Source organism: Mauremys mutica, chromosome 9, assembly GCF_020497125.1.
Source record: "Mauremys mutica isolate MM-2020 ecotype Southern chromosome 9, ASM2049712v1, whole genome shotgun sequence".
Lineage (NCBI taxonomy): Eukaryota > Metazoa > Chordata > Testudines > Geoemydidae > Mauremys > Mauremys mutica.
In genome coordinates, this window is record NC_059080.1 from 94,018,072 (window position 1) to 94,040,362 (window position 22,291).

General features: G+C 40.1%; 1 protein-coding gene across 2 annotated transcripts in view; it reads left to right on the forward strand.

The window, feature by feature from the left end:
- Positions 1-22,291, forward strand: part of PIK3CA (phosphatidylinositol-4,5-bisphosphate 3-kinase catalytic subunit alpha) — a 78,929-nt gene that overhangs the window by 16,918 nt on the left and 39,720 nt on the right. For both annotated transcript variants that reach the window (XM_045029945.1, XM_045029946.1), the window contains 4 exons: positions 8,770-9,186; positions 13,898-14,107; positions 14,842-15,092; positions 16,288-16,533. In XM_045029945.1, the coding sequence (XP_044885880.1) occupies positions 8,835-9,186; positions 13,898-14,107; positions 14,842-15,092; positions 16,288-16,533 (1,059 nt within the window). In that variant the 5' untranslated portion in view covers positions 8,770-8,834. The remainder of the gene's footprint in view (positions 1-8,769; positions 9,187-13,897; positions 14,108-14,841; positions 15,093-16,287; positions 16,534-22,291) is intronic.

The window sequence follows — 22,291 nt, forward strand, 5'->3', positions numbered from 1 at the left end:
ACTGGACTTCAGGCAGAATTGAGGAACAGTGTTTAGCCTCTGTTTAAACATGTCTTCAGCTTATCTGACTTGTATTGTGCTTTGACAGCAAGGCTACATATGGATTGGCAAAAAAGGGACTTGTAATTCTCCATTGTTGCAGCTCTACCACTGGTATCAATATTGGGAGGCTTGGGGTTTGTGTGTTTTTTCTGTTTTTTATTCAGACGCTGCTCAGAGCAGGACTAGACTACATGGTGGTAAAAACAGTTACACCCTGCTACAGGGCTATTTTTGTGGCCAGGCCTCTCTGAAGAAAACGCTTTACAACAATGCTGCTTTAGAATTTATAATATGAATTTTAGAACATGGTTCTATCATATCCTATTAACAAAATGGGTTTAAATGGAGCTATTTAATTATGTAGTGTCTTACACTGTGTCTGATACTAGTGCTGTTTGGGTTTTAGTGGTAATTGTTATAATATTCACTTATGATTTCATCCTGGAGAGAGAGCTCTCTAAAGCCTTGTCTAAATGACAAAATTTACCCATCACCGGTAATGGGTGCAGCTAAACAAGTGCTGAGACCACTGTTTCAGAAACTGATTTAAACATAATTGGTTCAACTAGAGCAATTGTCAGCAATGGGTACATTTTGTAGTGCGGACAAGGAGGCATTTTGTAAAACAAACAAAAACCTTAGCAATACAATGTTTCAAAAAGGGCTATATTCCCTCCTAACCGTTTCCTTTTACTATGCTGTTTGCAGCCATACAAGAATGCATGCGAAAACACTGTTTGCATAATTTGTTAAATGGATGAAATAGGATAGAAAAATACAAAGACACGAGGAAGCTCTTTACATACAGTGCAACAAATTTTTTTTCTAACATCAGCAATGTTATAGCAGAGGACAATTTCAAGTCTTTGTATTAGATGCTTGGTCTGTAGCTGTATTCTAGAAAAATGCCTGAAGGCAGGCCAGAACAAAAAAATATCACTGAAAATATCTAGACTGAAGGCAGTTTTACTGTCACCACGCAGCAGATTTGGACAGCAGCGAAAGCAAACACACTGTCAACCCTGCCAACTTTCCGTGTGCTGGGTTTTGGAGTGACTGATGTACCTTTAAGAGGGAAGACAACATTTTGTTCTCTAGTGTCAGAGGGGTAGCCGTGTTAGTCTGGATCAGTAAATAGCAACAATGAGTCCTGTGGCACCTTATAGACTAACAGACATATTGGAGCATAAGCTTTCGTGGGTGAATACCCACTTCGTCAGACACATGTGACATGCGTCTGACGAAGTGGGTATTCACCCACAAAAGCTTATGCTCCAATATGTCTGTTAGTCTATAAGGTGCCACGGTACTCTCTGTTGCTATTTTGTTCTCTAGTCTATGGAGTTTGAAATTTCTAGGCTGACATACTGGCACCAGTGGATAAAAGCTTTACGTTCTGAAGAGAGAGAGAAATATTTTTCCCCTGGGAAAGCGACTTCTGATCCTCCCAGAAAATTTTGCTTTTGGGGAATCAATTGAAGTCATAAAAATCTTATGTTGGAAAAAATCAGTTAGTGCTGAGAGTGGGATAATGAGAAATAAAGTCAATATGGTGGTTTAAGCCTGAGAACAGTGTATACATTTTTGGAGTATATTTCATGTGGGGTGTGAGGGTCACTCAGTTATGAATCTAGGAGATTTTTTTTGTGTAGATTGTGGAGTGAATTTCTAACTGGGAAGACTAATCAAATGTGTACAAAAGTCCTAGAGGGATGCATATGAAACAGAATAATGGTTACAGGAAGCTTATATATCCTGTGTGTCAAAGCAATTTAATGAGATTTTTTTCTTGCAATAAGACAAGCTAACTGACTTTATATTTGGAAATAAAAGGTAGTATGTTTATTGAATGGCTCAGTCAGTTGTAAGGATAAGCTAATGGAAGTGAAATGAGTGATTACAGTTTATGCATTGAATTGCAGAGGATTAGGAAACTTCACTTATTTTTCAGTGATGTTGCAGATTTATTCAGTTTTATTTATAATTATTAAGGTGTATGCATTATGATCTTACAAACAGAAATACTGTTTGTTTAATTTAGTGGTTCAGTACATCAGCAGTTAATATATGGAGCTGCTTTTGTCTTTCCTGGTTAGTTCCTACTGATTGTTTCCTTTTGCAAGAGGGAAAAACTTAAAGGAAGGATGTTAGCTGAACTTTTGTACCTATAAGGTAGTATGCTGATCAGTGAATAATAGTGAACATTGTAGAACTTCATCATTACAAAGCCTGCACAGGAGTGGAGCTTTTTTTTGCACTGATGACAAGCAACCCTCAGGATAAAAGAAGGCTGTTAGGGAGGATACAGTTCTCTTCCCCCCTCCCCTCCCCCAGCTTGTCAATGGGTCTTCAGCCTGCTTTTGGGGAGACACTAATATGTTGATTCTAGATGTAAGTTTAGCTCCTGCCAATAAAGAGTCCGCTACTTTGATAACATCCAGAGTTGAAAAAATTCCAGTTAATCTAACTGCTAACAGTAATGATATTCCTTGATTACCAACACTAACAACTTTATACTACAGATCATGCAGAGAAGAGAATTTTCATGAGTAATCTTGATGTAGGGTGGGTTGAATCTATGGATCTGCTGTATCTGCAAAAGGAAATATGCCATTGAGAACAAGTGTGCTGTTCCCTCGGGCAGATTCATGGAAGAGCATGTTTATCTCTGGGATTAAGGCTGCATCCATTCTTTAGAACCATTTTGTCTTGGTGGCACAGTCAAAAGACAGATTAATAGATAGTAGTCTCTGGTGCAGCAGACCCTGGGAACTGGTCCGAGGATTCAGATTCTCAACTCCATAACAGAGAGCCTGAGAGCCTTGGTTTGAGCTGGGATTCTCAGGACTTCCAGGTTCCTGCTACAGATCTGAGAGCCAAACTGCAGCTGGAGCCAGGGCACCTGGGTTTTTCAAGCTTATACCTAGTAGCAAGGAGTCTAGAAGCCCTTATGTAGCAGGGCTGCCCCAGAGCCTCAGCCAGAGCCTGGGCTCTGAGTTTTAGGCTCCCAGCTCTGTGCCAGGGAGGCTGGTAGCACTGCTGCGTAGTGGAGAGCCTAGCAGTAAGAGCCCCAGCAGGTTCTTTACCATGGTGTTGTGGATCCTGGAACACAGGCCCCCTGGCATGTTTCCATTGACAAAAGTTAGGTCAAATCTGTAATAGGTTCACCAAAACATCTTTCTTCATCAAATCAGGATTTTCTGATGAAACAATCATAGAATATCAGGGTTGGAAGGGACCTCAGGAGGTCATCTAGTCCAACCCCCTGCTCAAAGTAGGACCAATTCCCAGACAGATTTTTGCCCCAGATCCCTAAATGGCCCCCTCAAGGATTGAACTCTCAACCCTGGGTTTAGCAGGCCAATGCTCAAACCCCTGAGCTATCCCTCCCTTCCCCCCTGGTTAATTGGACAACATTTGTCTAGCTCCATTATTGATCTTGTTCCCCATTGCTTGTTTAAATGTTCTGTGGCAATCGGGTAGCCGGTATATTATCTGCATTTTATCTTTTGGCAGAGATTACTGCAAGATTCAGAAAGTTGTTCTGGATTCTTCTGATCAGATGATCACTTCTCCTGAATGATGTCAGTTGGAGTGGGTTGCTACAGGAATTCTTACTTTCAGGAAAGAAGCGGTTGAGGAAGAAATAACATTAAACTTTGTAAAGGCCTCAGATGAATGTTCATGACAAAAGTGTGCCCAGTAGCCTTGACTAATTGTATACAGCAGTTTATGATTAAAGCCAGGCAAATACCTGATTTTTCTATTTGCTGACAATTCTGAAAAGTCAAAAAAATATTTTTTCTGGTCAGATGAAAATGTTTCATTTAGATGTTGAGCATTTTTTAATGTTTACTTTTTATAAAAAGACTGAAGTAAATTTCTAAATGAAAGGTTGTTCAGAATAGAAAAATCAAAAGTATCTAAATGAAATGTTTAGGCGGGTGGGAGGTTAGGTGTCTTCCCCCCCCCCCCCAAACAAAAAAAAAACCCTCCCCCAACAAAAACAGTTCAGCAAAATTGACAGGAATTAACATGTTTTGGTGTTGCCAAATCTGCAATTTTCACCCCAAAAAAGTTTCAGTTGAAACATTTCATCCAGCTTTCCTTAAAACGAAACATTTTATTGAATGGAAGTTCAGTTAAGGTAGCCAAACTACCTTAATTCTGCCCTCATTGCAATGCCATGAGAAAATGAGACTACCTTATCTATCCAGAACAGGGTTAGTTTTATACAGTAGAATCTCAGAGTTATGAACACCTCGGGAATGGAAGTTCCTAAGAACTCTGAAATGTTCATAACTCTGAACAAAGCACTATGATTTTTCCTTTCAAAAGTTTACTGCTGAACAGTAACTTAATACAGCTTTGAAACTTTACTATGCAGAATAAAAATGCTGCTTTTAACCATCTTAATGTAAATGAAACAAGCACAGAAAGCTTCCTAACCTCATCAAATCTTTTTTTAAACTTTCTCTTTTTACTTTTTTAGTAGTTTACGTTTAATACAATACTGTATTGTATATGCTTTTTTTTGTCTCTACTGCTGCCTGATTACGTACTTCCAGTTCCAAATGAGATGTGTGGTTGACCAGTCAGTTTGTAACTCTGAGGTTCTACTGTATGACAGCAAAAGCTAGAATGCTTCGCTCTTTATCTTGGGCCTTCTTTATGGTCATTTTTCGTTCACCAGAAAGTGGGTGATACAGATGACTGATTTAGACAAATACTGTATGTCTTCGGACAGCATAGCTCTTAGTACTGGAAAAATGTATGTACCAAACCAAATAGGAAAGTGGTCTGCAAAGCTTTTTTTTTTTTCCTTTAACTACTCCTTATGCAGAGGAATAAAGATAGACATTAAATATGTTACATGCATACTCAAAGTACTTTAATAATTTTTGGCACAATCTAAAATATAGTTGTGCATTAGCAATAATTGCAACAGGTGGTTTGTGGGGTTGGGAAAGGAGAATGCAATTACATGGTGGTTCAGGAAGACGCTGTAACCAGCCCAAAGAGTTGGTAGTTTGGTCAATGAGGGGGCTGAGAGTTTGGTCTTGCTGGCTACTTATGGTGTCTCAAAATTCTGGTGGTTGGAGGGGTGATTGTAACCATGATTTAGAAGTGCTCATCCCTACCCTTATTTGTGTCTATAATATCTATTCCAAAATAATTTTGTTACAGTAATATTCCTTGAGCTGTTTAAGAACAGTAGAAGCAGCAAAGAATCCTGTGGCACCTTATAGACTAACAGACGTGCCACAGGATTCTTTGCTGCTTCTACAGAACCAGACTAACACGGCTACCCCTCTGATACTTAAGAACAGTATTGATTCACTTTATTCCAGGCAGCCTTCCAGTTTTCTCAAAAACAAGACAAAAACACTAATTATACTTTGAAAATGTAAACAGAAATCCTTTTACTTTCCAAATACAAACCATGATGGTATCCTTACATGCACAAGTGGAGTGAATGTGCACATAGAATTAATGTGTGCACAGTTCCAGCATACGCGTCTAGCCCTTGCTCTGTCAGAAGAGGAAACACGCTGCTGTTTTAGTGTGATTGTTCTAAAATAGTGACTTGCCCATTGGCCTACTTGCAGCCAACACACTCTCTTAGAAAACAAACACATTGACTATTTTAAGATTTGTACTTCATAAACATCATTGGCTTTTTTTATTTTGAAAAATTATTTTGGGTCTGCTAAGACTTGCTGAATTGTTTGATAATGTAATCTAAAATTAAATAGTTTTTAAAAAATGCATACACTTTTCAGCAGCCTAATGTTACAGAACCAGGCCACAGTCTGCACTACAAAAATTAACAGGCTTAGTCATGGAGGTTAGGCTGATTTGGACACAGCCATGTTTATTACTTGTTTTGCATATGTGGACAGAAAACATGTTCTGAACATGAGACCCAAATTTTAACACTGGTAGATATCTAGGTTTGTAACATGGTTCCCCTATCTATCTCTCCTGACCATACTGGTGGTGGTAAAAATAAAAAATAAAAAAACACACACTTTTTGTAATATGATTTAACTATAAATTTGTTAGACCACCATAATTTTGGTAGTGTAGATTGGAGTCTTGTCCTTGTCTTGGTTAACTAGGAACAAAAACAGTGAAGGGGAAAATATTGCCAGCCTGTCATTTCTTCATTGGTTGTATGACAAACTCTTCCAGAAGCGATTGGCTTGTATCCTTCTGTTAATAAGTACAACTTTTTTTTTTTTTTGGCTTGAGTTTTCTGATAATATATTTTTCCACCATCCTTTTGAGACATCAGAATTTCTGCATCATCTCTTGTCATAAGAGACTGAAATACATTCTATAAAATGGCTTTTGACATTGAAGAATGAGAGAGAGGGAGACATGGATATAATAAATGCAGTTGTGACGTGTATGAAAAAATAAAATATATAGAAAATTTGACTTCTGCATATGATTTCTAGTAAATTACAAGATCAGGCTTGTTTAAATAGATTTACAGTAATTGTGTATTAATACGTGGGTTATGGGGCAGCTCCAGACCCCAGCACGCCAAGCGCATGCTTGGGGCGGCATGCCGCGGGGGGCGCTCTGCCGGTCGCCAGGAGGGCGGCAGGCGGCTCCGGTGGACCTCCCGCAGGCGTGCCTGCAGAGGGTCCGCTGGTCCCGTGTGGCTTTGGTGGAGCCGCGGGACCAGCGGACCCTCCGTAGGCACGCCTGCAGGAGGTCCACTAGAGCCGTGGGACCGGCGACCGGCAGAGCACCTCCCGCGGCATGCCGCCCTGCTTGGGGCGGCAAAATGTCTAGAGCCGCCCCTGCGTGGGTTTATTAACATAGTAGTAGAAACAATTGTGGGTTATTTTCCTTTTCTTGCCTCATTTAGTTTTGTTTTAATAATCAGTGGAATGGTAATGGTGGTGATAATGTAAACAATAAAGAAAACATAGATGCTATATAGTCAGTAGAGCAAAGGACTGACTGAGTCATGGGGTCTCTCTCTCCACCAAAGACCTGTTTTTGATATCGTTGGCAAGTTGTTTAACCATGTGCACCTTATTTCCCCCATCTGTAAGAATCCCCATTTTACCTACTTTAGACCTTTGAAATACTCAGATTAAACGATTATATAATTTCAGAGTTCCATTCCTACTTTTTTGTTATTAACACCACATATAGAAGATGGTTTTAATTTAAATCTCAAATTAAAATCTTATTTATGATCTAGTTGAGCAGTTAATAGGTCTGAGTGTATCTACATAGAACTTAAAATATCCAAATCTACATTGCCTTCCTATGGGTCAAATAGAGAATTTTTTTTAATGTCTGCAGAATCTAAGTTTTTTAAAAAAACACACAAAAAACAAAAGAAAAACTAGCCTTTATGGTGATAAAGAACCTTCTAAACATGAATAGAGTGTAAATCAGTGTAGCATTTTACTAAAACTGCAATGGAGAGTTCCATTGCCTATGTTGCTATTTGTAGAATTTCCAAAGCTGCAGCAGAGAAGGCTGATCACAATCTTATTGCTATTTCAGAATTTTGTGGACTGCAGTGAAACTGAAAATAATTGTCACTTTCACTCTGCTGCTTCTTGAGAAAACTGAACAGAGGCAGTTTTCAACACACACAGAAAAGAGGGCAGAGTAGTGGAAATGTGCTCCTTGCAGCAGCTGGAAAGCTGAGAGAGATATAGGATAGCAGAAACTTTCTAACCAACTCTCACAGCAGCCAGGAGGCTTTGGGGTGGAAGAGAGGAGGTCTGAGTAAAAAAAGAACGAACAGTACATTCTCCCTTACGGCAACCATGCAGAATTTAAGATGGAGGGGTTGTCAGACACATATTAACCAAACACTAACACCAAGCAGAATGGAGGGACAGCACCCTGACAGGCATCCCAGCTCATTACTTTCAGAACATTTGGGATGGGGACTGTTGACTTAATTGAGTGTTGCATGTGGAAAAAGGAGCTCCTATCTTTCAAATTAGTCTTTCCCTAGCAGAAGATAAAACCTAGCTTTTACCTTTTAGATAGAAGAACTTCAAAGCCTTGTGCGTCAGTGATTGGAGATGGATAGATGTGTATGTGGGTTGGCAAGACCACTGATGAGAATTTGGGAAATGTTTCAGTAGCAAATTACTGTACAGATTCAGTGTGTAGCCTGGAAGTGATTACTTAGCACAATTGCATATCTTCCAAGTTACTATTTTTAATACAAATTGAAAGTGTAAAGCATAGTCATCTGTGAGGTTAAGCTATTTATAACTTACAGGTGAGTGTTTTAATTATTGGGGGTAATGTAGTGGGGAATGAAGAGAATTGTTTAAATGTGTTTCAAGCATAAGTGTGCAAATCATTTTTAATAGAAAAATTAATCCACTTTATTTTTTTTGCAAATCACTATATGTATACTGTTATAAGTTTGCAACAAGTATGAATAACATCTGTGTTGCTAGTAATTGTACCATTTGAGAGATTTAATCCATATTAAAAATGTGGATTTTCCCCAGAACTTCCTTTGACATAAGACTTTGGGTTTGCCTCTCCCCACCCTCCTTGGTAAAATGCAATAATTTGTATGTCCTACCCCAATTTCATGTCAGAAGTGCTCAGATACTATGTCAGTTGGGGTTATATAAGAGTCTATATAAAGCTGCTCTATCAGTTCTAATTTGTGAGGTTTATATTTTTCATTCTAATATGTTTTAATGTTTTACATTTATTTAGGTCTCTCCTGTAGGAATCTATGCTTAAACTGGTTTCTGTTGTAAGTTTACCAAAAGATTAAGAAGATGCCTCCAAGACCATCATCTGGTGAACTATGGGGCATCCATTTGATGCCACCAAGGATCCTTGTAGAGTGTCTTCTACCTAATGGAATGATAGTGACTCTAGAATGCCTCCGTGAGGCCACACTACTGACTATCAAGCATGAACTCTTTAAAGAAGCAAGAAAATACCCTCTTTATCAGCTCCTTCAAGATGAATCTTCTTACATTTTCGTAAGTGTTACACAAGAAGCAGAAAGAGAAGAATTTTTTGATGAAACACGGCGACTTTGCGACCTGCGGCTCTTTCAGCCTTTTTTAAAAGTAATTGAACCAGTAGGCAACAGAGAAGAAAAGATTCTTAATCGGGAAATTGGTAAGATGTTCTGTGTGTTAAAGCTTCCTGATTTACCTAGTTAATAAACTTGATCAGTTTGTCCTCTTCAAAATACTGAAAGAGGAGTTGAAATAAGCATGTGATTCTCATCAATTGCAATTTGCTGCCATCTTGCAAAAATTGCAGCTGTCTGGCAGAGATTAAGGGTGGTGTTATGAGCTATATAGCGAAGACAGTGATCACAATAAAACCAGCACTCCTTTATTGTGTTGTGCAAATAAAAAGTTGGGATTTTAACTGCTGCAATTCTTATTTTGGAGAGCGAGTAGCAGGGGGTGTTGAACTAAGATACGCAACTTCAGCTATGCTATTCGTGTAGCTGAAGTCGAAGTATCTTAGTTTGACTTACCTAGCCGTTCTCATGGCAGCAAGTTGACTGCCGCAGCTCCCCCGTTGACTCCACTTACTCCTCCTGCTGAGGTGGAGTACGGGCGTCGATTTGCGGATTGATTTATCGTGTCCAGATGAGATGATCCCCAGTGCATCGAACATTACCCACCAATCCGGCAGGTAGTATAGACGTACCCAAAGTGTCAAAATATGAAACAGATATTTCCTACTGTGGGGTGGAGAAGGGGCTTGAAAAATCCACTAACTATGTTGTATGTGAAGTTGTCCCTAATAAGTCATCAACTTTTGCAGACTCAAAACTTTTGTTTTAAAAGGAAAAGTATGTAGCCATTAAGGCTAGAAGATAAATTTCCAGCCATGAACCAAGTATAAGTCAGTCAGATGCAATGTCTTTCTTTTTGCCTGGTTTATATGCAGTTTTTGTACTGGTATAACTATTTTTGTTAGGGATGTTTATTTTTTTTAAGTGAAATAGTTATATCAGTACAATCCCTAGTGTGGACACAGTTATAAATGTACCTTGTACCAGAATGATTTCTTCACCTTCCTGTATGGGTATAAGCCATACTAATATAACTGTGGTGCACTTGTGGGATTGTACCGTTTTATCGCTCTCAGTAAGTGAAAGCAATACAACTTTTGTGCGTAGACACAGATTTAGTTGCTTTGGAAAATTTCATCATCGTTCCTTTCATTTGCTTTCCATGGTAATTTTGCCATATGGTCCCAAGCATGAGCAGTGACATCCTTGTGCTGAATGCCAAGGAAGAGCACACTGTAACTGGATACCGATTGCATTTGGTTTATTACCTTACAGTCAGAAACAATTTGAGATCTTCAGTGAAACAGTAATGATTGAAGAGCTAACGGATGGAGGCTGGGAAAGGGTTGATCAGTGCAGACAACCGCTATTTTTGCAGCAGTTAGGAGAATCAGGGTGCAGTGCCAAGAAAGAGTGCCTCCATCCAGTGTGTTTGGGGAATTCACATTTTAGGCACTTGATAGCTGATGGTTACAAAAGATGAGTCCCTGGGTGTAGGGTCTGTGGACAGCACCCTGTCAGGAATCCAGAACCTTCCTCTTTATCCTAAAGTGAGTCTGGGGGAAAGAGTAAATGGTAAATTTTCCCAGGTTCTGCCCACATGTAATAGCAGTATAAAATTAAACTCATTGTAACTACTTTTGAATTCTTAAAGATTAGAGACTGATTAGAGATTTAAAAAATCTTAAATTCTGAAGCACTTAAATTCTGATGCAGTCACTGGGGAAAAATACTAATGTGGCAAATAGTTGTGATCTGGTCTAAGTCTACTCCGCTCTTTCCTAGCAGATTGTTCAAAGGGGGTGAGAGGGCCTTGGGTTCTCAACAAAGCATTGTCTCTGGCTTCATATCTTTGGTGCTGTTTGTTTAGTTTGCTGGCTATTAGGGCTTGAAAGGTCTATAAAGGGGTGGGTATGAGTAGGTAGGGTGAGTGTGGGTGTGAATGAGAGTGGAAGGAAGGGAGGAAAGTGGAGGAAACAAGACAGTGGATAAAAAATCATGATTTTAAAATATCAAGTAATATTTTATCATTCAAATCAGATTTTTTTTATTTATATGTTTCTAATTCTTTCTCTCCCTATTTTATATTCTTATATGGCTAAAGTGGATATCTTCTGCTTGTTTCTTCAATTAGTTTCCTGCTTGGTAGTAGAATTTCAGATTATTAGGTTTTTTTGCTAAAAAGTTTCACACAACATGAAAAAGACAAGTCCAGGATTTCATTAACATCCATACTGTGTGTCTTAAGAGCCTAACTTTTAGGTTCCTGCTTCTGAAAACTTTGGCTAGAGTGATTTTTTTGTGGGTTTTTTTTGTTCGTTTGTTTTTTTAATAAAGTTTGCAATAACTTTGTTTAATGTATTGAAATAATTTTCTTAACACTGAAGCAGTTTTGTTTTGAAATGACAGAGAAATTTTTAATAAAATACAATTTTAGCCCCCATTGCTGCAAACACTTATGCATGCACTTAATTTTTAGCAAATGAGTAATCCTGTTGAAGTTTGTGACATTATTCCTGTGAGCATAGTTATGTACCTGCTTACATGTTTACAAGATCAGAGCCTTAATTTTTGATATTTGTCTTTTGCCTATATATAGCAATTTTGTAAAATTCAAATAAGCTAGTTCATTATAAATTTTAATGTAATGTGTTAACACAGTGTCTAATTGGTTTTACATAGCCTCAATCTGATTTAAGTCAGTTGTTTAAAAAGATTTAAATAATGATTTTAAATAGTCTTGGGTTTTTTTGTTTTTTGCTTTTTTAAAGCATGCTTAGAAAAGAAGACTTCACAGAGAGAATGAGATGGGGGAGGAGGGGGCAGAACTTTTTCAAACCTGGGTGGAAATGTTTGGTTTAATAATGCAAATTATGGTAATATGCTTTTATATTGATCTATCCTGCACTGATCACCAATGTATTTTACAATTATAACCACATCACACTACAAAACCAGTTGGCTCACCCCTTCTTTTCTTTTATAATGTTGTGTGAGTTTTCTCACTACTTGGTGTATTTGATTGCCTAAGAACTGTTCGGAATAATCACTACAGCAAACCAGTTTTGTTTAAATGCTTTTTTCTTATCCTGTTCCAGTCTATCAGTCTGAAAAATTAGATAACTATATTTTGTAAAATAAAATCTTGTAGATAAAACATGGTGATAATAATCTTCACTTTTTGCATTGAGTTTGCAACTTTACTGCTCACTTGAATGTGGCACTACAGTAAATATTCATGCTAAAAATAAGTTTTATGAGCCAATCTTAAAGCCTCTAACAGATGCATCTTAAATTTATTGTAATAGGGACATATCAAGTGAGAACTTTTTTTCCTCCAGGGTACCCCAAAATGTTACTTAAGATAAACTATGTGGTTAGTATAGACCAATGGTTGTCAAATTTTTGTATTAGTGACTCCTTTCACACTGCGAGCCCCTGGGTGTGACCCCCGGCCATAAATTAAAAATGCTTTTTTTATATTTAACACTATTATAAATGCTGGAGGCAAAGTGGGGTTTGGGGTAGAGACTGACAGCTTACGACCCCCACATAGTAACCCCCAGTTTGAGAACCCCTATAGACTTTTTTCCAAGTTCAGGAAAGTTGAAAAATACAGTAGTGGTCCTGAATAGGTTCTATTAATCACTTATCAGTACAGTCTGAGCAGAGGTGTCATTTGCTATGGGGTGGGGGGGCAGTTGGTTTGGCCCTCTGCCCAGACTTGTCATAGCTCCTCACCAACTAGCACTGTGGTGTCTCCCCTGGACCTGTTGGGGTATTGGGTCAGGCTGGCGCTCCTACTGACCGCATTGTCAGCACTGCTCCTCAGGTGGCAGCCTGGGCCAAAGCTGAGTCTGGAGCAAATCAGGCTCAATACCTGCCCTCGGCTAGCCATCAGTGAAGACACCCTCTCCCCTACCCCTACTCCTTCCCCTCCAGCCCCTCGGATAGGAGTGGCTGAATAACCCCTCACAAGCAACTGTGGCCTCAGCAGGAGGCGGGAATGGGGATGCTGATACAACTTTGCATGCCTACTCAATCCCCATAGCATGTTTCTGAAGTGACGCCCAGAATCAGAGGGTTCCATCCTGTAAACATTTACTTCTGTGGATAGTCCAGCTGAGATAAATGGGACTATGTGTCTGAGTAAGAATTTGCAGGATTGGTCCCTTGCTGAATCTTCCAGAGCTAAGTTAAGTGCCTAATGTGACAGTCAAAGCTTAAATCTTGAAGCTATTCTAGAATATTGAAAAGTTGATGTGCAGTAAAGTAGATCTGGAAGTATAGAAGGAAGCTGATGAGGGCTCAGAGCCCTCATCAGTGAAACCCAGTCAAGGTCTGGGGAGAGTCCTGTAACAGCAACTCCTCTGCCTAATTTAAGGAGTTTCATTAACTGACTTCAGAGGAAGTCTCATTAGTCCTGTTCCTGTCGAGGATGTTGGCGGTGATGAGGACAGGGGAAGGCATCCAGTAGTGACCCAGAAACTCCCCAGGTTACTTCAGTGAGCGTATGCCGTTCTAACCCTTTCATGTGCTTTCATCTGGTGCAGTGCTGCCAGATTTACCAGGTACGCTGTTACAGTATAAGGTTGATTTCATTATACAGCATAGCTACAGGAGTGGAAGACTAGTGGCTAATATAAAGTGTGAACAAATATTTTGAATTGCTTTTATAAGCTGCTTAAATACAGGATGTTTATTCTGTCAGCAATAGAAAAATAGTATTTCTATGAAAAATGTACTACGATATATTTATTTGTCACTGACTATTTAAATATTTTTTCAATATCTTAGGTTTTGCCATTGGCATGCCTGTCTGTGAATTTGATATGGTTAAGGATCCAGAAGTACAGGACTTCAGAAGAAATATTCTTAATGTTTGTAAAGAAGCAGTGGATCTTCGAGATGTGAATGCACCCCATAGTAGAGCATTATATGTCTGTCCGCCAAATGTTGAATCTTCACCTGAACTGCCCAAGCACATATACAGTAAACTAGATAAAGGTAAAACAAATGTTCGCTATAATGGTACTTATTTCTATTAACAAAAATTTCAGTTAGTGCAATTCGTGATGGCAGACAGGTGAATCATTATTTATGTAGTATATTTAATACACTGTAGCAACATCTTACAATTTGGTTACACGCTTTTGTCTTCGTCAGGATAACCTGCTTAGGAGTTGAACTCAAAAGAAATGCCACATTTGATCAAGCACATAGAATATAGAACATTGAACTAGCAAAACATTTACAGCTTGAGTTATCCAGTTATTGCACTGATTGATGCAACTGTTTCAGTAATTATGTGATTTGCCAGCTGCTATTAGCATTTTTGTCTGAGTTCAGAAGTGTCTCTAATAATATTTAGAACATGTAGAATTAAATGATCCTGGAAACATAAATTATCTTTTTTAGTCCTTAATTACAGAATAGTCATATTGTCAGTGGAAAAAGATTGGCTCAATAAGTACTAGTTGTTTAGAAATAGTTTTGTAGTTAAATGACCGTTTGAATGTACATGTACTTGGACAGTAAGACCAGAATGACTTCTGAAAAAGCCAATGTAAGTAGAGTCCTCTGAGCACTTTTACAGAAGGTTCTCTGCACTTTGGGCTGTGAATTGTGCCTGCATGTTCTTTCAGTAAGGATTATGACAAGCAATTCCGAGTCTGACCAATTTCTTTAGAAGACTATGTATGGGCAATAATAGAATCTGATGTTATTTCACATTATTCCAGGGCAAATAATAGTGGTGATATGGGTAATAGTGTCCCCGAACAATGACAAGCAGAAATATACCTTAAAAATCAACCATGACTGTGTTCCTGAGCAAGTTATTGCTGAAGCAATCAGGAAAAAAACACGAAGTATGTTGCTGTCATCTGAACAACTAAAACTCTGCGTTTTAGAATACCAGGGCAAGTATATTTTAAAAGTGTGCGGCTGTGATGAATACTTGCTAGAAAAATATCCTCTGAGCCAGTATAAGGTGAGTTGTTGTAAATTAATGGATTTATTTAAAAATACACTAGAAGAATTAAAATTGGGAGGGCAGTAAGGGAATAATGTATTAAGATTCTGTGACTGACTTAAGTTTCATTTCTTGAACTAATTCAGAAGGCTAATATGAATTTTCTTTTTCTGACAACTAGCTCAAATTTTTGTGCAATTGACTTTACTGTGTAAAGTTAATTGCCATATAAATAAAAATGCAACGGAAGTGCTCAGCTTTGGCCTATCCAGGCTGCCATTGAAGTAAGTGGGAATTTATTCTGATTAAATAAAGGCCAGTGCTGAGCACTTTCAGAAATTTAGGGTGGTATTTCCAAGAGAGAGAATGCTAAATTACAAAATAGACATTACTACTGTAAATGACATTTTTATTTAGAAATAGATATTCTAACTCCGATTTTGCTTTGTGGTTATTGAGGGATACGGAGTATCCCTCCACTGCAGAAATTATAGGTAAGTCGTTTTTAATTGTTCTTTGTCCCTGGGTTTATCTTTTTTCTCCCAGCCTTGTGGTTTGTCTTAAGTAATAGCAATCACTTTGACAGGGAACCACTGGATGGAAGAGTGGGTGAGCTGCTCCCTGTGGAGCAGACATCAGTGTTACTCAATAGACCTGGTGACAGAGACTGACCTGAATTGTGTTGCTTTCTCTTTAAGAGCAGCAAAGAATCCTTTGGCACCTTACAGACTAACAGACGTTTTGGAGCATGAGCTTTCGTGGGTGAATACCCACAGTCTGTAAGGTGCCACAGGATTCTTTGCTGCTTTTACAGATCCAGACTAACACGGCTACCCCTCTGATGCTTTCTCTTTAGAGACTGTACCACTATTGTAACACGACACCTCCAGCTCTTTACCACTAGCTGGAAACATGGAATTCAGATAGAATGTCCCTACTGCTGCAGATATTATTTTTTTCCTTAAAATTTGTATATCATGCTGCCTGCTTGGTCATGTGCAATAAGCTAGTTAAAAACATGGGTGTTGTAACTGAAAACAATGTAAAGGATGCTATAAAGAGAACTCCTACAAGAGCTCATTAAATGTAATTTTCTTAGCCTTCTGGATTTTATATACGCTTTCCTTTAATACTTAAGTGTTGATTACAAAGAAAATACAGCAAAACAGTCTTTTTTTCTCTTTTTTTCTTTTTTTCCTTCCAACTATTGCAGTACATAAGAAGTTGTATAATGCTTGGCCGAATGCCCAACCTGATGCTGATGGCTAAGGAAAGCCTTTATACCCAGCTGCCACTGGATACCTTTACAATGCCATCTTATTCCAGGCGAATCTCTACAGCTACACCATACATGAATGGCGAAGCTTCAGCCAAATCTCTCTGGGTCATAAACAGTGCTCTCAGGATAAGAATTCTTTGTGCCACCTATGTAAATGTAAACATTCGAGACATTGACAAGGTAAGTGAAATTCTGAATGCATGGATGTTAAATTATTGCCTAGAATCAGAATGAAAACACTGAGCCACACTCAGTGGGCCTCTCTAACCAAATTAGGGAATCAGTTGGTCAACAGTATATGTTGAAACCCGCTACTAGTGTTAATTAGGGGACTAATTAAGTCAGTGGAAGGACTCCCACTGACCAGTGAGTATTGGACAGGGCCTTGGCGCATACAGAGCACACAGACGACCAGCAAAGTTTATCTTTTCAAAGAAGCAGCAAAGAATCCTGTGGCACCTTATAGACTAACAGACGTTTTGCAGCATGACGTTTTGCAGCAAAACGTCTGTTAGTCTATAAGGTGCCACAGGATTCTTTGCTGCTTCTACAGAACCAGACTAACATGGCTACCCCTCTGATATATTTTCAAAGTACATGATAGACCAGGGCAGGGCAAACTACAGGCTGTTTTAAGCCAGCCCTCGAGCTCCCTCTCCCAGAAGCAGAGCCATGTCCCACTTCGGCTCCTACACAGTCCAGTGGCCCGCTCCGGTACTCCATTGGGAGCTGCAGGGGTGGTGGCTGCGGACGGGGCAGCATGCAGAGCCACCTGGCTGCGCCTCAGCATAGGAGCCAGAGGAGGGACGTGCTGCTGCTGCTGCTTCTGGGAGCCACTTGAGGTAAGCACCGCCCGGAGCCTGCACCCCTGAGCCTCTCCCCATGCCCCTACCCCAGCCCTAATCCCCCTTCTGCCCTCTGAACCCCTCGATCCCAGCCTGGAGCACCCTCTTGAACCCCAAAACTCCTCATCCCGAGCCCCACCCCAGAGCCCGCAGCCCCAGCCAGAGTCCCCACTCCACCCCCTGCACCCTGAAATTCTCTTTTCTGGCCCCACCCCAGAGTCCACACCCCTAAACAGAGCCCTCACCCACTCCTGCACCCCAACCCCAATTTTGTGATCATTCATAAGAACATAAGAACAGCCGTACTGGGTCAGACCAAAGGTCCATCTAGCCCAGTATCCTGTCTGCTGACAGTGGCCAATGCCAGGTGCCCCAGAAGTAGTGAACCTAACAGGTAATGATCAAGTGATCTCTCTCCGGCCATCCATCTCCAAACGCTGACAAACAGAGGCTAGGGACACCATTCTTTACCCATCCTGGCTAATAGCCATTAATGGACTTAACCTCCATGAATTTATCCAGTTCTCTTCTAAATGCCGTTATAGTCCTAGCCTTCACAACCTCCTCAGGGAAGGAGTTCCACAAGTTGACTGTGCGCTGTGTGAAGAACTTCCTTTTATTTGTTTTAAACCTGCTGCTCATTAATTTCACTTGGTGACCCCTAGTTCTTGTATTATGGGAATAAGTAAATAACTTTTTTCCTTATCTACTTTCTCCACATCACTCATGATTTTATATACCTCTGTCATATCATCCCCTTAGTCTCCTCTTTTCCAAGCTGAAAAGTCCTAGCCTCTTTAATCTCTCCTCATATGGGACCCGTTCCAAACCCCTAATCATTTTAATTGCCCTTCTCTGAACCTTTTCTACTGCCAGTATATCTTTTTTGAGATGAGGAGACCACATCTGTACGCAGTATTCAAGATGTGGGCATACCATCGATTTTTATATAAGGGCAATAATGTATTCTCAGTCTTATTCTCTATCCCTTTTTTAATTATTCCTAATATCCTATTTGCTTTTTTGACTGCCTCTGCACACTGCGTGGACGTCTTCAGAGAACTATCCACGATGACTCGAAGATCTTCTTCCTGATTTGTTGTAGCTAAATTAGCCCCCATCATATTGTATGGATAGTTGGGGTTATTTTTTCCAACGTGCATTACTTTACATTTATCCACATTAAATTTCATTTGCCATTTTGTTGCCCAATCACTTAGTTTTGTGAGATCTTTTTGAAGTTCTTCACAATCTGCTTTGGTCTTAACTATCTTGAGCACTTTAGTATCATCATCAAACTTTGCCACCTCACTGTTTACCCCTTTCTCCAGATTATTTATGAATAAGTTGAATAGGATTGGTTTTAGGACTGACCCTTGGGGAACACCACTAGTTACCCCTCTCTATTCTGGGAATTAATCATTTATTCCTACCCTTTGTTCCCTGTCTTTTAACCAGTTCTCTGTCCATGAAAGGACCTTCCCTTTTATCCCATGACAACTTAATTTACGTAAGTGCCTTTGGTGAGGGACCTTGTCAAAGGCTTTCTGGAAATCTAAGTATACTGTGTCCACTGGATCCCCCTTGTCCACATGTTTTTTGACCCCTTCATAGAATTCTAATAGATTAGTAAGACACAATTTCCCTTTACAGAAACTATGTTGGCTTTTGCCCAACAATTTATGTTCTTCTATGTGTCTGACAATTTTATTCTTTACTATTGTTTCAACTAATTTGCCCGGACTGACATTAGACTTACCGGTCTGTAATTGCCAGGATCACCTCTAGAGCCCTTTTTCAATATTGGCGTTATATTAGCTATCTTCCAGTCATTGAGTACAGAAGCCAATTTAAAGGACAGGTTACAAACCATAGTTAATAGTTCTGCAACTTCACATTTGAGTTCTTTCAGAACTCTTGGGTGAATGCCATCTGGTCCCGGTGTCTTGTTACTGTTAAGTTTATCAATTAATTCCAAAACCGTCTCTAGTGACACTTCAGTCTGTGACAGTTCCTCAGATTTGTCACCTACAAAAGCCGGCTCAGGTTTGGGAATCTCCCTAACATCCTCAGCTGTGAAGACTGAAGCAAAGAATCCATTTAGTTTCTCTTCAATGGCTTTATTGTCTTTAAGTGCTCCTTTTGTATCTAGATCATCCAGGGGCCCCACTGGTTGTTTAGCAGGCTTCCTAATGTACTTAAAAAACATTTTATTACCTTTTGAGTTTTTGGCTAGCTGTTCTTCAAACTCCTCTTTGGCTTATCTTATTACATTTTTACACTTAATTTGGCAGTGTTTATGCTCCTTTCTATTTACCTCACTAGTATTTTACTTCCACTTTTTAAAAGATACCTTTTTATCTCTCACTGCTTCTTTTACATGGTTGTTAAGCCACGGTGGCTCTTTTTTAGTTCTTTTACTGTTTTTCTTAATTTGGGGTATACATTTAAGTTGGGCCTCTATTATGGTGTCTTTAAAAAACGTCCATGCAGCTTGCAGGGATTTCACTTTAGTCACTGTACCTTTTAATTTCTGTTTACTTAACCCCCTCATTTTTGCATAGTCCCCCTTTTTGAAATTAAATGCCACAGTGTTGGGCTGATTAGATGTTCTTCCCACCACAGGGATGTTAAATGTTGTTATATTATGATCACTATTTCCAAGCGGTCCTGTTATAGTTACCTCTTGGACCAGCTCCTGCGCTCCACTTAGGACTAAATCGAGAGTTCTCTCCCTTTGTGGGTTCCCATACCAGCTGCTCCAAGAAGCAATCATTTAAAGTATTGAGAAATTTTGTCTCTGCATTTCGTCCTGAGGTGACATGTTCCCAGTCAATATGGGGATAATTGAAATCCCTCACTATTATTGAGTTCTTAATTTTGATAGCCTCTCTAATTTCCCTTAGTGATAGTGATGATGAAATGCTATCACTGTCCTGGTCAGGTGGTCGATAATAGATCCCTAATGTTATATTCTTATTAGAGCATGAAATTACTATCCATAGAGATTCTATAGAACATGTGGATTCACTTAAATGAAGTAAAAATCTTGATTCTACATTTTCTTTCACATATAGTGCCACTCCCCCCCGCACAACCTGTTCTGTCCTTCCGATATATTTTGTACCTCGGAATTATTATGTCCCATTGATTGTCCTCAGTCTACCAGGTTTCTCTAATGCCTATTATATCAATACCCTCCTTTATCCTGAGGCACTCTAGTTCACCCATCTTATTATTTAGACTTCTAGCATTTGTGTACAAACACTTGAAAAACTTGTCACTGTTTATTTGTCTACCCTTTTCTGATATGTCCGATTCTTTGTGAATGTTTCCCGTCTGATCTGTCCCTTACATTATCCTCTTCCATCCTCTGCTCCTGACTATTACCTAGAGCATCTCTATCAGTAGACTCTCCTCTAAGAGAAGTCTCTGTCCTATCCACGTGCTCCTCTGCAGCAGTCGGCTTTCACCCATCTCCTAGTTTAAAAACTGCTCTGCAACCTTTTCAATGTTAAGTGCCAGCAGTCTGGTTCCACTTTGATTTAGGTGGAGCCCATCTCTCCTGTATAGGCTTCCCCCATCCCAAAAGTTTCCCCAGTTCCTAATGAATCTGAACCTCTCCTCTCTACACCATCGTCTCATCCACGCATTGAGACTCTGAAGGTCTGCCTGCCTACCTGGCCCTGCGCATGGAATTGGGAGCATTTCTAAGAATGCCACCATAGAGATCCTGGATTTCAGTCTCTTCCCTATGTCATTGGTCCCTAAATTTGGCCTCCAGGACATCTCTCCTGCCCTTCCCTATGTCATTGGTACCTACATGTACCATGACCACTGGCTCCTCCCCAGCACTACCCATAAGTCTGTCCAGATGCCTTGAGATATCCGCAACGTTCGCACCAGGCAGGCAAGTCACCACACGGTTCTCCATCACAAACCCAGCTATCTATGTTTCTAATGATCGACTCTCCCATTACTAACACCTGCCTTTTCCGAATGACTGGAGTTCCCTCACCCAGAGAGGTAACCTCAGTGCGAGAGGCAATCCCAGCACCATCTGGAAGGAGGGTCCCAACTATGGAAAGGTTTTCCTCTGCTCCCATTGACTGCTCTGCTTCCCTGGGCCTTTCATCCTCCTCAATAGCGCAAGGGCTGTCTGACCGGAGGTGGGACAATTCTACAGTGTCCCGGAAAGCCTCATCAGCATACCTCTCTGCCTCCCTTAGCTCCTCCAGTTCTGCCACCCTGGCCTCCAAAGCCTGTATGTGGTCTCTGAGGGCCAGGAGCTCCTTGCACCAAATGCACACATAGGCCACCCATCCACAGGGCAGGTAATCATACATGCTGCACTCAGCGCAATAAATTGGATAAAGCTTCCCCCCCCCACTGCTGGGCTTCTGCCTGCATTGTCTCCTGCAGCTACCTAGTTAATGAAAGGGTTTTGTTTAAATCAAGAAGTTTTGAATGTCGTTTAGTTTACACGTTTTAAAGAACAGCAAGTGAACCTTGCCGCCTTCCCATTCCAAACTCCCTTATGAAACTCCCTGTTAGCAGCCCCTGGTCGCAAAGCTCCCTGGTTGCTTGCGCATTGCTTTATAAAGCCCTGGCCTTCTTGATAGCCCCACCCACTGACTAAGGCTCTGCCAATTAACAGAGGCTTCTAGCTTTCAAACCTTACTTTGAAGCTCACAGCTTCCAACTGTCAGCCACAGCACATAGTCCTTCAAACAACCAGACAGACAAACAAACTCAGCACACAGCAAGTAACCCCCAAACACAAACAAACACACTGCAGACAGCCACTTACCCTAAGGGTGCTGTATTTTCTCCTCCTTCACCTGGAGAACTCTTTTTTGCAAAACTTCCCTGTTAGCAACCCCTGTTCGCAAAGCTGCAGCCCCTATTCGCAAAGCCAGCATGGTCCGCCATACAATTTCTATTCACAGATGTGGCCCTCGGGCCAAAAAGTTTGCCCACCCCTGTGATAGACTATCAAATAAGGAAAAAATCATGGTTAAGCTGCAGTGTATTTGAAAAGTCCACATAAACGCCTCTTTAGGAAACAAAACAAAATAGAAAGTATCTTCGGG